The sequence below is a fragment of the Neomonachus schauinslandi genome, chromosome 4 (genome assembly GCF_002201575.2).
Source record: "Neomonachus schauinslandi chromosome 4, ASM220157v2, whole genome shotgun sequence".
NCBI lineage: Eukaryota > Metazoa > Chordata > Mammalia > Carnivora > Phocidae > Neomonachus > Neomonachus schauinslandi.
This window is the reverse complement of record NC_058406.1, coordinates 35,839,806-35,855,797: the sequence shown is the minus strand read 5'-3', so window position 1 is coordinate 35,855,797 and position 15,992 is coordinate 35,839,806. Positions and strand designations below refer to the sequence as shown.

The following is a 15,992-nucleotide window of genomic DNA, read 5'->3' as shown; positions in this document are numbered from 1 at the left end:
GCCCGAAATGTTTATTGAGCCCTTCACCCTGTGCCCCATCTTGGGCCAATCTGAGGAGTCCATGTATTGAGTAACCATGCAGAAGGACAACAAAGAAAAGGAATCTGGTGGGCTTCTGGGAAGAGGAAACATGAGTCAGATATAGTATTCATGAGAAGAGGCATCAGGAGCAGACTTGGGTGAGGATGTAGGAAGGCCTCCAGGAGGAGTGACCAAATCACTCAGGTCCCCTGTGGTTCTTGGCCAAGGTCTCCACCTCCTTCATGAACCGGAGACACAGCTCCTCCTCCCACGGCAGAGCAACGCACTGCACAGCCACAGGAAGTCCCACGGATCCTTGTACCGCCTGCCCAGAGAGAAGGTGGGTGGGCTTAGAGCCTGCTCTCCGCTCAGAGGCCCCGTGCCCAGCCTCCCTCACCACCCATCTGCATTAGTCCAAACATCTCATCCCCAATCTACATTAAGGTAGAGATGTCTTGGATCTCAGAGTCCCAGGCTTCCTCAGCCCTCAGGGAAACCTGGAAAAACAATTCTGACTTTATCTGTCTCTAGTTCTCCAGGGTTAAGATGCAAAACTTGGTCCCTGTGCAGACAGCTGACGGCAATCATGAAATAAAACAACAAGTATCCACCCAATGTTCTCAGCAAAGGAAAGAAGAATGTACAAATCCCTGATCCAGAACCCGGTCATACTTCTGCACTGAAAGCGGTACCTTGACCCCAAACGCAGACTCGGGAACATGGGGACTGAACCTGAGTGTCTGCCATGAAATCCAAACATACTTAGAGGCATTCAAACATGTTTCCATTGTTTTATGATGATAAGATACAAGCCCTTATCTGTCTCTGTCACGAGTCAAGTCAACTGGCTTCAAGTCCGGGTTCCCCCCGCTTCACCTGCCTGCGTGGCGTGGCGGCAGGGGTCAAGTCTCTTAACCTACGTGCGCCCCCATTGCCAACTTCGTAAAGCCTCCCAGGACAGTTAGGGGATTTAATGATTTAATATATATACAGCACTTTTAAACAGTTCCTGGAACAGAGTAAGAGCTCAAGACACATTAGATAGTGTCATTATTATTATTTTCTCAGAATTCAGGTCAGCAGTTCCACTGGGTAACTCTAGCACTAAAATCAATTTCCAGAAAAGTAAGTTACTTAATGTCTGACTCAGACACATACCTACTTTTCAGAGTCAGTCTCTCTCTCCCTCTCTTTCTCTCTGTCACCCAAGACAGGATTGTTATTTTAGATCATGCATTAAATATGCACATGGAAATATTTCCTTTTGTGAAGCCACCTCTGAATTAGTAATAGTAGCATTTATTGAACACTTCCTATATACAAAGCCTTATACTGATTGCTTCACTGTTTTTCCATTGAACCTTTAGGACAACCCTGCAGGGTAGATATTTTAATTCCCATTTTCCTGGCAAAGACGTTGAGGCTCAGAGAGGAGGAGCGTCCAGTCCAGTTCCCTGGTAAGCTCCTAACCAGCAGCATTTGCTCCACTCTTCCTGCCTCTGGGGTCAACTTTCCCTACGGAAGTGTCAAGAAGCCCGTGGTTTGGGGCGCCTGGGTGGCTCAGTCGTTGAGTGTCTGCCTTTGGCTCAGGTCATGATCTCAGGGTCCTGGGATCGAGCCCTGCATCAGGCTCCCTGCTCAGCGGAGAGCCTGCTTCTCCCTCTCCTACACCCTCTGCTTGTGTTCCCTCTCTCATTGTCTCTCTCTCCGTCAAATAAATAAATAAAATCTTAAAAAAAAAAAAAAAGAAGCCCGTGGTTTTGTAAAGTATCCTCCCTGGACAAGGACAGAGGCTGACTTGGAGCTCAGAGGGTGTGTCCTCAGAGATGGGGTGAAACTGCAGCAGAAGTGATAAAGGATAAACAGTAGGAATGACTGGCCCCACCCCACTCCCACTCGCTCGGACTGGGATGGAGGCAAGACTCAGTCCTGGCTTGTGCCCCTGGGGGAGAGGTATGGAGAGGGAAACTGACCTCCCGGAAAGATTTGTCACAACTGTCTCCGTAGTATCCCTTGTAGAAGGCCAGTTCCTCCTCGTCCTGCAGCGTCACCGCGGTGACCGGCACCATGCCAGCGGGGAAGTTCAGGACATTGTACAGGCTCCAGTAGGAGGCGACGTCTGTAGGAAGATCCCTGCCAGCCCAGGTCAGGGGACGAAAGACACAGGTGGGGAAGAGTGTTGGGTGAGCGCCCCCTCGGGGTCCTTCTCGGAACTGCAGCCCTCTGGGCTTGCAACGTTCCCCGTCTGGGGCCAGGAAATCACCTGACCACGGCCTCCTGCCCGCCCCACAGTGGAAGGAAGGAGAGGATGGATGCTCTTGAAGCCTTCCTCAGTGCCAGGCACTGTGCTGGCCTCTCTCCGTTACTGATTCCTTGAGTCTTCTCCACCCCTGTGAGGCGGACTTGGCTCTTCCCTGTGTATAATGAGGAAACCGAGGTGGTTGCCAAGTTAGCTGGGTTTTCACAGACCACAGGGCTGAGGATGGCTGAAGCGTGCAGGGAGGGCAACCCTGAGTTAAAAGGCAGCTCCCCTGCAGCAGCCACCTGTTTGCAGGGAATGAGTGACAAAGAGGAGGCAGTGATGTCAGCAGAGGACATGGATGCAGGGCCGGGTGTGGGATGTGCTTTTGGGCAGCCACTGTGGGGGGGCCCAGGGAAGAGGAGTCCAGGCTTGAGGTGGGTTTTCATTCTGCACTGATAACACCGCTGAGGCCTGAACCTGAGCTGGCCAGGGGCCCCAGCATTGGCCCCGAAACTGCCTTGTGCCGAGGCTTCACTTCAGGGGGGCTAGGCCAAAGCCACCTTTTTTTTTTTTTTTTTAAAGATTTTATTTATTTATTTGAGAGAGAGAATGAGAGAGAGCACATGAGAGGGGTTAGGGTCAGAGGGAGAAGCAGACTCCCTGCCGAGCAGGGAGCCCGATGTGGGACTCGATCCAGGGACTCCAGGATCATGACCTGAGCCGAAGGCAGTCGCTTAACCAACTGAGCCACCCAGGCGCCCCAAAGCTACCTTTTAAAGTGGGGCAGCAGGAAGCCCGTTAAGGGTGAATGCATACGCTAAGTGAAAGAAGCCAGACCCAAAAGCCTCCTTCCTTCTGATTCCATTTATATGAAATCCCAGAAAAAGCAAAACTATAGTGACAGAAAGCGGCTCAGTGGTTGCAGTTTGCAAGGATAGGGTGAACTGCAAAGGGCCATCAGGGAAATGTGGTGGATGCTAAAAAATAGTCTATATTTTTATTATGGTGGTAGTTATACAGCTATATGCATTTGTTAAAATTTATCAAATTACACTCTGAAAGTCGGTGAGTTTCACTGCATGTGAATTATATTTCAGTAAAGTTCGTTTTTTTCCTTTCTTTTTTTTTTTCTTTTTTAAGTAAGCTCTACGCCCAACAGGGGGGCTTGAACTCATGACCCTAAGATCCAGCGTCCCATGCTCTACTGACTGAGCCAGTCAGGCGCCCCTCAATAAAATTCATTTTAAAAGTGAATGGAGGGGCACCTGGGTGGCTCAGATGGTTGGGCATCTCCTTCGACTCAGGTCATGATCCCAGCATCCTGGGATCCCTCCCGGCATCGGGCTCCTGGCTCAGCGGGGAGCCTGCTTCTCCTTCTCCCACTGCCTCTCTCCCTGCTCATGCTCTCTCTCTCTGTATCTCTGTGTCTCAAAAGAATAAATAAAATCTTTAAAAAAAAAAGTGAATGGAAATTGGGAGTGTCCGCTCACGGGTACAGGGTTTCTTTTCAAGATAACGGAAATGTTCTGGAATTAGATAGCGGTAGTAGTTGCACAGCATTCTAAATACATTCAAAACCACGGAATTGTACACTTTAAAATGGTGACTTTATGTTATCTGAATTTTACCTCAATTTAAGAATTTTTTTTTTTAATCGTGAATGGTGACAGAGGTCAAGGCCACAGAAGCTGTGGCAGGACTCTGAAGCCCTAGGCTCTGGGTCTCAACCCCATCAGGACCCAGATTCGTCTCACCTAATGCCATGCTAGAATGGCCTGTAGAGAAGGCAGGGGTCAGCGCTCGTGTCAGCAAGATATCCAGGTCCAAGCACCTCCACTTGGCTATGAACTCTTGCTGATACTCCTGCAGGGACAGTGAGGGGTGGGAGGGGTGGGACCAGCAGAAGTCACTGTTTGCAAGACAAGGTCAGGTGCTGCCAAGCCCGGTGGCATTCAACATCAGGAAGAATTCACAGGCTGTGAGATGCACCCTAAGATATCTGGGGGGTGGGAGGAGGGGTCAGGGCCTTCCCAGGGGCTGAGGTGAAGGGATGGGAAGGGGAGTCTCAGGCTGCAATTATTTGGGAACAACGTTATCATCCTGGCCCCAAAGAGATGGACTAAATTAACCTCCCATGTCCCCAAGCCTCCCCATCCAGGTGTAGCCCACCCCCAATCTGGCCACTCCTGTCACCACCCAGGTCTCTGCTGCCCCCGCTCCAGCAGTCCCTTGAGGTCTCTTCAGGCACACATCACCTCCACTGCTGTGTGATGTTCCCACCGTTTTTTGGGAGTCCTGGGGGAATAAATAAGACACGGAAGTCCAAAGGTCAGCATGGGAGGACTCCCTTTTATACAAATTGGGACATTACAACCAAGAGCTAGAGCCTAGTCTCCATGCAGGCTGCAAATCAGCTGATGGGCTGGGAATGACCCTGTGTCTTGTTCACTGACCAAAACACCTTGCCTGTCCAGTGCTCCCAAGAGTCCACACCCTCTGGTCAATGCCCCACCACCACCAGCCACAGGGACTCACAGGCTCCCCCCAAAGCTACAGGTTCTTCCCCTAACCTGAGGCCCCCAGTCAGCCCTCAGGCTACTCCAGCCCCAATTCCAACCTTAACCCCAACCCGAACCCAAACCCAATCTCAACTCAGGCCCAAACTTTACCCCAGCCTAAGCTAATTCTAGCCTGAGCTCAGAGCTTAACTCCAAATCAAACCCCAGCGCCAAAGTAGCCCCAATCTCAACCCCACTCAAAAGCCTAAATTTAACCAGTGTCAGATATAACCCTAAAAACCTAATTAGATCCCAAAGTCTAAACAGCCCTTGCCCCCAGTGGATGCCAACTCTAGCCACATGGCCCTTACTTAATTGCCCCCCCCCATGGAAGATGCCTGTGAGCTTCACCTGAGGAGACTAGCACTCACCCCATTCCACGAATCTCTTTCAACTTCTGGCTAGCTCGGGGCTCCTAGAGATGGGGAGAGAAGGAGAGACCCACTCAGAAACCACAGGGCAACACCAGTCTGCCCAGACTGGGGTCCAGAGAAAACAGCTCTGCAGAAGCTTCTACTCCTCCAAAAGCCTTTAGCCCCCTCTAGGCCCCCAGCCCCTCTCTAAAACCCCTTCCTCTTTCTGAGATGCACCCCTCTCTCTAAAAGCACCACTCTCTTTTGGCCCCCATCAGCCTTTTCAGTTCCTCTTCTCTGAGCCCCCACTACTTTCTGGGCCCCATTCTGAGTCCTTCTCTTCCGTGGGCTTCTCCCCTCCTGAATGCCTCCCCCACCTTCGGCCCACACTCACTATGTACTTCAGGATATAGGCCGAGAAACACTTGAGAGGGTCTGGCAGGCGGAGCGTGTTGATCATTGTCTTTATGCAAGGGTCCACAATGTCCCCCTCACTGAGGAACCACAGACACGTATCCGGTCAGTCACAGCATTTCAGCCATCGACTGGCTCTCATCCCCACCCAACGCCCACTCCAGAGGGAAGCCATGGAAGGAGGTGAGACCCAAAGAAACACTTCTGTTCCCACCAGCACCACCCCTGGAACACGCACATCCTGAAGACGGGGCCCGGGTTGCTGACTTGCTGTTTAAGGTCACACAATTAACCAGAGGCATCCCACCAGCCCAGGCCCACACAGTCCCTTCCTAGGGCTCAGGTCACCACCAGCCCTGTCCCCAGCCCCATGCCCTACATCTGAGTCCTGACAAATGTACATCTTCTCCAGAAGGGTGGCCCCTCCATCGGCAAACAGACCTCCCACGAACAGGTGTTCGACAGCATACTCTACACGGGGGATGGAGAAGGGGATGACCTGGGAGACAGAGGCTGAGTCAGGGCCTGGAGCGCTTCCCACCCCGCCCGGGATTGTCTGCATCCCTCAGGATTTAAAGAGAGGATAGCACATCACCACCGGTCTCCATCCACCTGAGCCCCTCCGCTGCCATGACACTCCCTCACCCCCCACGGAGACGCCATGGCATTCAAGCAACCCTCATTTCCTGCCTGCTTCACTGTGATCCTCCTCCAGGCCATGTGTTTCACATATGGGAGCTCATTTAACCTTGACAGCCGCCCCGTGTGGTAGAAAACTGAGGCTCAGGGGGGTTATGAGACTGGTCCAAGATTACATAGGTCCATGTGTCGCCAACCAGCAATTCTCAAAGGGGAGGCAGGACCAGGACAAGCCAATGGGTGTGGGAGGCAGGGGTTGGGGGTGGGAGAGGAAGGGGATTTTGAGGACAGGGATCTCCTCACAGCCATTTGATAGACGCAACAGAAACCCAGGCTATAAGAATTATGGGAGTGAGTCCCTGAGTCACCATCCCTGAAGGGGGAAACTGCAAAATCTTGATGCCTTCCTCACAGGGTGGGCCCACCCTGCCCCCACCTGCAGTCCATCAGTTTTCTCCAGGAAACTTAGGGAAAACACAGTGATGTTAGCAGCTCAGACTCAGATATAACTTCTTTTCTCTCCAAGAATGGCCCAGCCCAGCATCCTCACCAGTCTGGCTTCCCTCCCAATCCAGGCTATGCAAGCCTACCTGATGTCCTGCATCCTGGAGCAGCCTGGAGGTGAGCCTCATGGCCCTGGCCATGCTAGGAGTTGGCTGGGTGAAGCCATCTGATTCACAGTAGCCAATTCGAAGGGGCTGGTTACTGGAGTATACCTGTGGGCAAGAAGAGCTGGGTGGGTCTCAGAAGAGACTGAGGCCTCTTCAAGAGCCAGACTGGGACCTTGGGCCACAGCTGTCTTCAACCCAGGGAAATCTACAGAAACTCCCTAAGACCCCCTTGGAGCCTCTCTATATACTTTCCAGGCTCTAGGTCCTCTGGAGAAACCCCTGGAAGGGCAAATGGATGGGGACATGATTGAGTGGATGAGGTAGATAGGCAGATAGATGGTAGATAGATTCATGAATGAGTGGATGGGCATATGTATGAGATGGTGAATGGGTGGGTGGGCAGAGGATCAGATGGATAGATGGGTGGGTGGAATTGAGGAGGGGCAGGTAAGTAAGTAGGTGAATAGACACAAAAACCCTTACGCTAAAAAACAGCCAGGAGAGGATGGAGATGGAGAAATTAGTAGAGGCAAATAATGGGTGACAGAAAATGATCACAGGTTGATTGCATTAGGATGTGTGTAGAGATCAGATGAGTAGACATTGACTGAATGGTAGACAGAGACTCTCCCTGTGGAGAGGGTTCTAGAGCAGATAGGGCTGGGTTCAAAGCCCAACTCTGCCAGTTACTAGCTATGTGATCATAGGCAAGTCACTTCATTTCCCCTCAGTTTCCTTGCCTGTAAATGAGAAGCACAATGCTCATTCTATAGAGTGAGTGTTAGGATGAACTACAAAGAGCCTGCACATAGTAGGTACTAATAAATGTTGTTGAATAAATGAAGCCTGCCAAAGCTGGCAGGGCCTGGAGCAATCTTCTGGTCCAACCTCTTTATTATACCACTGGGGAGACTGGGGCCTAAAAAGAGATGTGACTTGGCTGAGGTTACCTAGAGGACTGGAAGCCCAGCTTAACCAGATAGTGGCTAGATGAGTGGATGGATGGGGAGACTCTCTAAACCATACCTGCTGAGTGTTATGTCTGTGTGTGTGTTGGGTCTATGACGATGGAGTCCCTCTCTGGGGGCAGTATTAGCTATGGGTCCAAGCAGCTGAGAGGCCAAAGCAGCTGGTGTCCAGCAGAGATGGGAGGGAATATGACTGAACATGTGGGCTTCTTGGTCACTGTACCAAGCGGTCTTCACAGAAGATGGTCAGATGGTAGACATGTCAATGAGGAAAGAAAGGAGGGGAGAGGTGGGAGTCCTCCAGGCCTGCTCCCCAACCCAGCTCACCTCCTCCCTGAAGGGCATGAAAGGCACAGTGGGGTCCAATCGGTGCATGTCTTCACTTAGCAGGGCTCGCATCGCATACACAGCACCAGGCTCTCCACATCCCGGGCCATGGGGCCAGCCACTGTAGTCACTGAACAGAAAGGAGGCAGATTCCTCTCATCCTTTCCGCTCTGGGGACCCCCACGGCCTGGCCTCAGAGGGTGGGGCCCAAGACCATGATCAGGGTCAAAGGGTCCTGGGGCCAACCTGGGTCAGGGGTTGGGGACAGGCAGAGTTGGCACACCAGCCAAAGCAGCTCGGTGCCTGACAGGAGACTCTTAGCTGGGGCAGAACAACAAGAGACAAGTAGGAGAGACTAAAGCTAGATAGTAGGAAGCACTTCTCACTGCACTTGGGGGAGGCCGGGTGGGAGCCATGCTATCCCTTCAGATTGCTTTATCACCAGTGGGGCTAATCTGTCTGAGATAGGGGCTGAGTGAAATGTCCTTGGGAGGAAGGCTGACAGGTTATCTTTGAATGGGTGTGGCCACGGGCACAGCCAGTTTACCTGATTTCTTGCCTTTGACAGCAGAGGCGATTCCAGAGTAGCTGCAAAACCCCGCCCACCCAGAGTCCTGCTCAGCACTTGAAGGGACTGGCCTGAGACCCAAGGCTTTAGTAGCCAGCCAAGCACTTCCCCAGGACCCAGCACCCAGGAAGAGGAGCTGCTTCAACCCTGCCATGACCCCTACTGCCCACAGCATTAAGTCTGATCTCTTTGACTGCCTTCAAGGCTCTGGAGTGTCAGCTCCTTCCACAGCGTACCCTTCTAGACCTTCCACACACACGTATTACTCCAGGCAAAGTAAGTTGCTCACAGTTTACAGCCTTCTAGACTCTACGCCATCTCTGCATATCCATCCTTCAAAGCCAAGCTCAGATTCTGCCTCTTCCAGGAAGCCTTCCCTTCCCTTGCCCTGCTTCTGAAAGTTTAAAGTCTAGGCTTTTAATAAATCTCTGTTGAAGAAAAGGTCAGCTTCATCCTGTGAATTCCCACAAGCCTTTGACCCTCTCTTAGAGCCCCATCACTTTCTGACTCAGCCATTTGCATGTCTAATAGCACTACAAGGGCAGTGACTGGGTCCGAGAGTGTTCTGTGTCCCCAGCACAAGGGCCACCACAGTGTAGGTACTCGGCAGGGGCAAGGGAGGCTGAAAGGTGGGTGGATGAAGGAACAGAGGCAGTGGATGGATGGGGAGATAAATGGATGAGTGAATGAATTAACGAATGGAAGGAAGAATGTGTATAAATTTGTCAAGGGCTGGGATGTCTGTCCTTCTGTTTGCCGATATATCCCAAGTACCTAGTACAGTGTCAGTCACAAAGTAAACACTCAATAAATATTTGTTAGATAAATTAAATGGTGGATGAATAGTGAAATTGATTGATGGATAGAAACTGGGATTATGACTGCATAGGTGGATGAATAGGCAAAGGATGGATAGATGGGAAAATGGATGGACCAATGAGTGACTAAGGGAACAGGTAGGTAGATGGGTAGATGTAAAGACAAATGAATTAATGAACAAATGAATTAATGAATGAGTGGAAGGTCTTTTCTACTGCCACCTATACCAGACATGGTGTGCTGATCTGGGGCTGAAGCAGGAGTTATTTGAAGCCCTCCTACCCTTAGCCACTTCCCCTAGTACTGAGGTGAGTGGATAAGAGTTGATGTGCCAAGCAGGCCCCTCTACTCCCCCAGACTTCTGTTCCCCTAGGCTGGGCTGAGCCCCCCTCCCCCCATCACCAGCACCAAGTACCTGAGGCGGTATCCCGTGGTCCGGAAGCCACAGACCCCACAAAAGCTGGCTGGTATGCGGATGCTGCCAGCAATGTCGGACCCCATGCCCAGGATGGAACCCCCTTGTGCCAGCATGATTCCCTCACCCCCTGAGGAACCCCCAGGTGTCTTCTTTAAGTTCAGAGGGTTCAGGGTCTGTCCATAGATGGGGTTGCTGCAATAAAAGCTGACGGAAGCAGAAGAAAAGGGCTGGGAGGTGAAAGTTTAACTGGGGAAACGTCCCTCCCCGTGTAGAGACTGACCCCCTCGGGAGTCAACCCCGGGCCCGCTTTGGCTCCCATGCTCCTCGCCAGGGCTGAGCCCTCCTAGGCTCCTTTACGGCTGAGGTGAGGGCCCACTGCCACAAGGCAGACCAAGAGTGGACACCAACCACAACTCCTAACTTAAGGACAGGAGCCCCCAGCCCTGCTGTCAGAACTGGGAACAGGTTCCTCGCAAGAGTAGGTACGCTAAATGCTACGGGAGAGGAGAGAAAAGCTGGGGTAAACACAGAGATGAAACTCTTCAGAACCTCAGAGCCTGAGGGCCTGTAGAGACTAGGAAGTCCACCCACACATTATAAGATGAGGAAACCGAGGCTCAGGGGGCAGGAAAGACTTGCGCAAGAACCTCGGTCCTCACGGTCTGCTTGAGTGGCCCCCACCTCACCCTCTGCCCTGAATCAGGACTTTAAGTTGCTGTCAGTCCTGGGCCCACCTCCAAACCCAGCCCCGCCTACCCATTTCAGAGACCTGAGCAGTGTCTGGGGGATGTTGGTCTTAACCAAGGGAATAGCTCCCTGAGCCTTGAGCACTTTCACAATGACCCCAACCTTGGCCGCAGGCTTCTCCAGGAACTGGGCCAGGCCACACGTAGAGTCATGGCCCTGCAAGGAAGTGACATTAACTCCAGCCCATAGGGGTCAGGATGCAACAGCCCAGTGGACAGACTCTCCTCCTCACTCTGCTCCCACTCCACGCCTCTGAGACACATGTGCTGCACCCTTAGGAGAATTCACCCAAGTGGCAGAAGACCATGGTGGGTCAGAGCCAGACTACTGGATTCAGATCCCAGCTGCCACTTTCTAGTTGTGCATCCTTGATTACATAACTCGCCCAATGTCACACACTCAGATGCTCACAGGCTCAGTGACGTATGGGCACACACACATACGTGTACGCATGTGAACCCGGCCCACCTTGCAGTCATAGGTGTCCTTGAGGCTGATGGGAACCCCATAGAGAAGGCCTCTCTCAGTCTTCTTGGGCTTCTTCAATGCCTGCAGTTTCTCCTCACACTCGCCCAGGAAATCCGTCAGGCAGTTTACCTTCTTATATACCTTCAGGGCCTGAGCAACATTGAGGGAGACCAGATAAGGGGCTCAGGTTGAAGCCAGACATGGGGTACTCAGTCACCCGGCACCCTGACTCAGAGCATGACTGTGGCATGCACCCCCTCCCAAGCCAGCTGTGGTGCCATGATGTTACGCTGGCCCCCACGTCCTGTGAGGAAGACACAGGTGACAGCCCCCACCCCACTCCTGACCCGACCCCCACCTCCTCTAAGTAGCTACAGAGGACACTCTCCAGACTGAGCTCTTCATCCTGCAGCTTCTGGGCCAGACTCTCCAGGGGCAGCTCCAGGATGGCCTTGGGGTTCAGGGAGGGTTCCTGTGGAGATGGGAGGGCAGAGGTCAATGACTGATTCGCTCTAGTCCACTCGCACATACTCAACATCACCTCCTCACACGCCACTGGATACGCAGTTGCACACCCATCCATGTGCTCAGCACACGCTCCTGGACTCATCCTTAGCATGAAGAACATTTCCTGATCGGTCTCCAGGTTGGCATGAAAGTCCTGGATGTTCCCTCTGTCTCTGCCTCCCCAGTGCCCAGCCTGGGCACAGAGGAGGGCCTGCCCCCTCATGTTGCTACCCAGAAGGGGCACAATGGCAGTGGGCGTGACTCTATCTGCGCGTTCTGGGACTCAGGGGTTATGGAAGTGAGGTTCATCTCTGTAGGGTTTGCCTTCAGGGGGGCACCCCGACATCCCAACTTTCCTTCCTATCCAGCCTTCCCACTCCTGGTGATCTGACCTGGGGAAGGACATCTTAGTGCCTGAGCTCAGAACTCCCCCACCTGTATGCCACAAGAACTTTCAGAAGGGTCCAGGCACAGATCCCTCTAGAATAGAGTGGGCAACTGGCTAGAATGCACCTCAATGGCTGCATTGTGGCTAAAAGGAAATCCTTCTGAGTCACTTAGCAAAAAGCCACTCCCACAAGTTTCCCACCACCCCCAGCTGCCCTAGCACCTGCCATGGGACTCTGCCCTCTCTTCACAGTCCAGCAGGTAAAAGGTTAATGCCCAGCCCAGCAGGGACCCTCTAGGCACAGCCCCTGATTCCCTCAAGGACTCTGAAGAGCCAGCTTGAGCTCATCCCTTGCCCTGCTCCCCCCAGCCCTAAGGAGCCAGTAGGACCCTCCAGGGACCATCCCAGCACACGCTGACCCACAGGCACCCATCAAGACTACATGTCAGCCCCCAATTCCTACATATCTACCTGGAGAGATGACACCCCTCTGGGCAAGTGCCCAGTGTCCATCTGGGACCCTGAGGTTACCGCTCCCCTGCAGTTGTCCTCACATGGCCACTTGTAAAAATGGGAGCCTCTCAGGGAGCTGGGGAGAGGTGGGGAGAGCAAGCAGAGGGAGTTAATGGCCACTGGAGGCGGCTGCTGGGACTGCCCCTCTGCTGGCATGGCAGGCACTCCAGTGACTTGGTGGGATGGGCGGGGCTGCCAAGGGCCCAGTAATACAGCCACCAACCCAGTTAGTGTCCCTTCCGTAATAGAACAAATTCATCGAAACTCACTAAACACCCGCCCAGCAAGGATAACATTAGTTTTATTATTACTACAGTGAGAGCTAGTGAATCGTGTAAGACTGATGAATCACAGACCTTACCCCTGAAACAAATAATACATTATATGTTAATAAAAAATAAAAATAAAAAAATAAAGTGAAAGCTCTCACTTAGGTAGTTCTTGCTGTGTACCAGGCACCACTGTAAACATTATGAACTCACTCGACTACTATCATTATAATCATCACCCCATTGTAGAGATGAGGATGTTAAGGCACAAAGGAGTTTTTTAAAAAATAGATGCATCAGGGGCACCTGGGTGGTGCAGTCAGTTGGACGACTCTTTTTTTTTTCTTAAGATAGACTATTTTTTTAAGATTTTATTTATTTATTTCCAGAGAGAGAGAGAGAGCAAGAGCACAAGCAGGGGGAGTGGCAGGCAGAGGGAGAAGCAGGCTCCCTGCTGAGCAAGGAGCCCGATGCGGGGCTCGATCCCAGGACCCTGGGATCATGACCTGAGCCCAAGGCAGACGCTTAACCGACTGAGCCACCCAGGCGTCCCTTATGATGGCATTCTAATAACAATGTTTATGACTTAGCTGACAACAGAGATGCTTGATTAATAGAATCTCAGCATTAGAACAGCTAGAGGACTGTGAGTATAATTGCTACAGGTTTGGCAGAAGCCAAGCAAGGACTCGATACAAGGAGTGACATCCATGATGTCGACAGAAAGTCTCTATTTAATGAGACTACAAGTCACCTAATGACTCTCAGTTTATTGGGAGAGCCTTGAAAGATAGGGAAATCTTCCAAAGATGTGAGCCACATCAAAAGATCCCCACAAGTTTTCTATAAATTAACAGATCACTTGGAAATTATTAGGATAAGTTGATAGAACTGAGCCTCAACTTATTTCACTTTCAAGTCATTCTAACATATACTTTGGTTTAGAACAAATCCCCCTCCTGCCAAGTCCCACGGCTCCACAGCCCCACAGCCCCACAGCCCCATCTGGCCTTCTCCGCACTCACTGGTGCTGCCTCCTATCGTGGTTTAAAAATCAAAGAAAATATATTTTAAAGTTGTTAGTTAATTGATGTATTATTAATATTTCCAAAGCAGTTGTGAAACATGTTTAATATCATCAAAACCTTCAGCCGTCAGGGGGGCTCATGTCCTCCTGAGGTGACCAGAGCTTCCTAGCCAGCAGCCTTCAGCCATGAGCAGCCTGTCCATTTACCCCAGTGGACTCTGAGTATTATTTTCTATGCGCTCTACAGAAACACTGCCTTATCTCAGGCTTTTCTCTCTCTGGTACTGTCTTTCCTCTTCCTTCCTCCTTTCGGAAAACTCCTACACATCCTGTAAGGCTCAGCTCCAACACCACCTCTCCATGAAGGCTTCCCCACCCAACCCTCTCCAGATGGACCAAAGCCCTTCCTGCCGGGTCCCAGAGTTCTGCGGGCATTTGGCCCTCGCCACACTCAGCTGAGCTGCCTCCCATCACAGTTTGCATAGCTCTGTTCCCACCATGCTACACTCAGACCGGGAGCATCTTTAATGCAAGTTGAAGTCGGAGGTCAGATTCATCTTGATTATGAATCTGTCTCCAAGGCCCAGCAAAAGGCAAGACCAGAGGAGCCCTCTGCAAGATGTTGCTAAGCTGAACTGAATTGGATTTGTTTGAACCCTGCCAGGGTTTGACCTATGTCTCAGCCTCCTACCTCCCTGGGACATAAAGCTGGACACCTGAGGCCCTGAGGGTATCCTTGGCAGAGGGGAAGGTGCCCAGGATGGACCTGTGCAGCTTTGTTGGGAAGAGAATAAGGTACTGAACGCCAAGAGGTCTGTAGCCTTGGGGAGAAGCTGGAGACACCAGGGATGACCTCACCCCAAACCCCTTCCACTCCTCCAGCCAAGCAGACGCACACCCCCTGGCCAGGTACCCAGCCCAAGAGCTCTACATACCAGATGTCCACACATATACCAAGCAGATGCCCAGACCTACACAGAAGCGGATGTCCTCACACGTCAGACGCCTGACCACACAGGCACATGCTCAACCAAACATTCAGACCCAAACCAGCCACACATACCTACATGTACACACTCCCACCTGTAACACAACACATACACACCCAGCCAGGCACACACACCACAAGCCCATAACCAAACACAAGCAGCACACAGCCGGGCACACCGCTCAACCAGCACACAATAAAATAAAATAAATATAAATTAATATATAAAAATATATTATTTTTATATATTATATAATATTATATATATAATATTATAAATATAATATTATAAAAATAAAATAAAAAGCCAGCAGGAGGCACCCATAAGCAGGTTCTGGTGTGTGCAGTGAAGGAACCCAAATACACCACCGTGCACGCGCATGCGCACACACACGTGCACACGCGCGCACACACGCACACGAATCTTCTCCATCACACTGATTCACCACAGCAACCCCATTAGCCCAGATTTCCTGCTCACCAACCAGGGAGGGGCAGCTGCTCTCTGGGGGCAGATTGATTTATCCAACTAATTAGCCCCAATTAATATTAATACACATTCTCAGGAACTGCAGCAGCTCGGGCAGAGAAGCTGCCCCTTGGGGCCATCAATCACCATCCAGGGGACGGCAGAGGACACTCAGGAACTCCAGAGCATGGGGATAGCACCTCAGGCATTATCCCCAACCCCCACTCCCAGAACTCCCAGGGAGTCTGCCACCATCAACCACAGTTGGGGACCCTAAGATACCATGAGCCCACCCCTCGTAGGGCAGTTGGGGAGCCCAGGAAGGGGCTGTCACGTTTTCCAGGCCCCCCCAGCAGACCCCAAGCACAATGGAAGGTGGGCTGCCTCTCCTTCCCACCCTGCTCTCTGCTACTCTAGGCAGGGTCTGCTGCGACACCCCCAGCTCAGTCCCTTCACCTTCAAGTCCCAGCCCAGCCACGATGATTGACCCAGTGCCTTGAAATGTCCCCACCTAAGCTGTCAAAAGTCCCTTTTAAGACACAGAGCTTCCTGGGATGACCCCATCTCCAGTGACCACCCTGTGCTTTGCACGTATCAGGTGCTCTCAAACATTTGCAGAACCCGGGGGCAGGGGGATGGGAAGGAGAACGTGTAGACCAGCGTTCCTGTGTCAGTGGG

The 15,992-nt window shown here is 51.8% G+C and overlaps 1 protein-coding gene across 1 annotated transcript; it reads right to left on the bottom strand.

Moving 5' to 3' along the window:
• Nucleotides 1-217: 217 nt before the first annotated feature.
• Nucleotides 218-11,969, bottom strand: LOC110575448 (fatty-acid amide hydrolase 1-like). The gene is given in 14 exon segments (XM_021684443.1): nucleotides 218-346; nucleotides 1,995-2,140; nucleotides 4,018-4,126; nucleotides 5,569-5,668; nucleotides 5,990-6,087; nucleotides 6,818-6,943; nucleotides 8,134-8,208; nucleotides 8,211-8,263; nucleotides 8,681-8,721; nucleotides 9,936-10,142; nucleotides 10,708-10,841; nucleotides 11,154-11,303; nucleotides 11,512-11,625; nucleotides 11,892-11,969. Coding segments are annotated over 14 exon segments (1,560 nt in total).
• Between the last annotated feature and the right edge of the window lie 4,023 nt (nucleotides 11,970-15,992).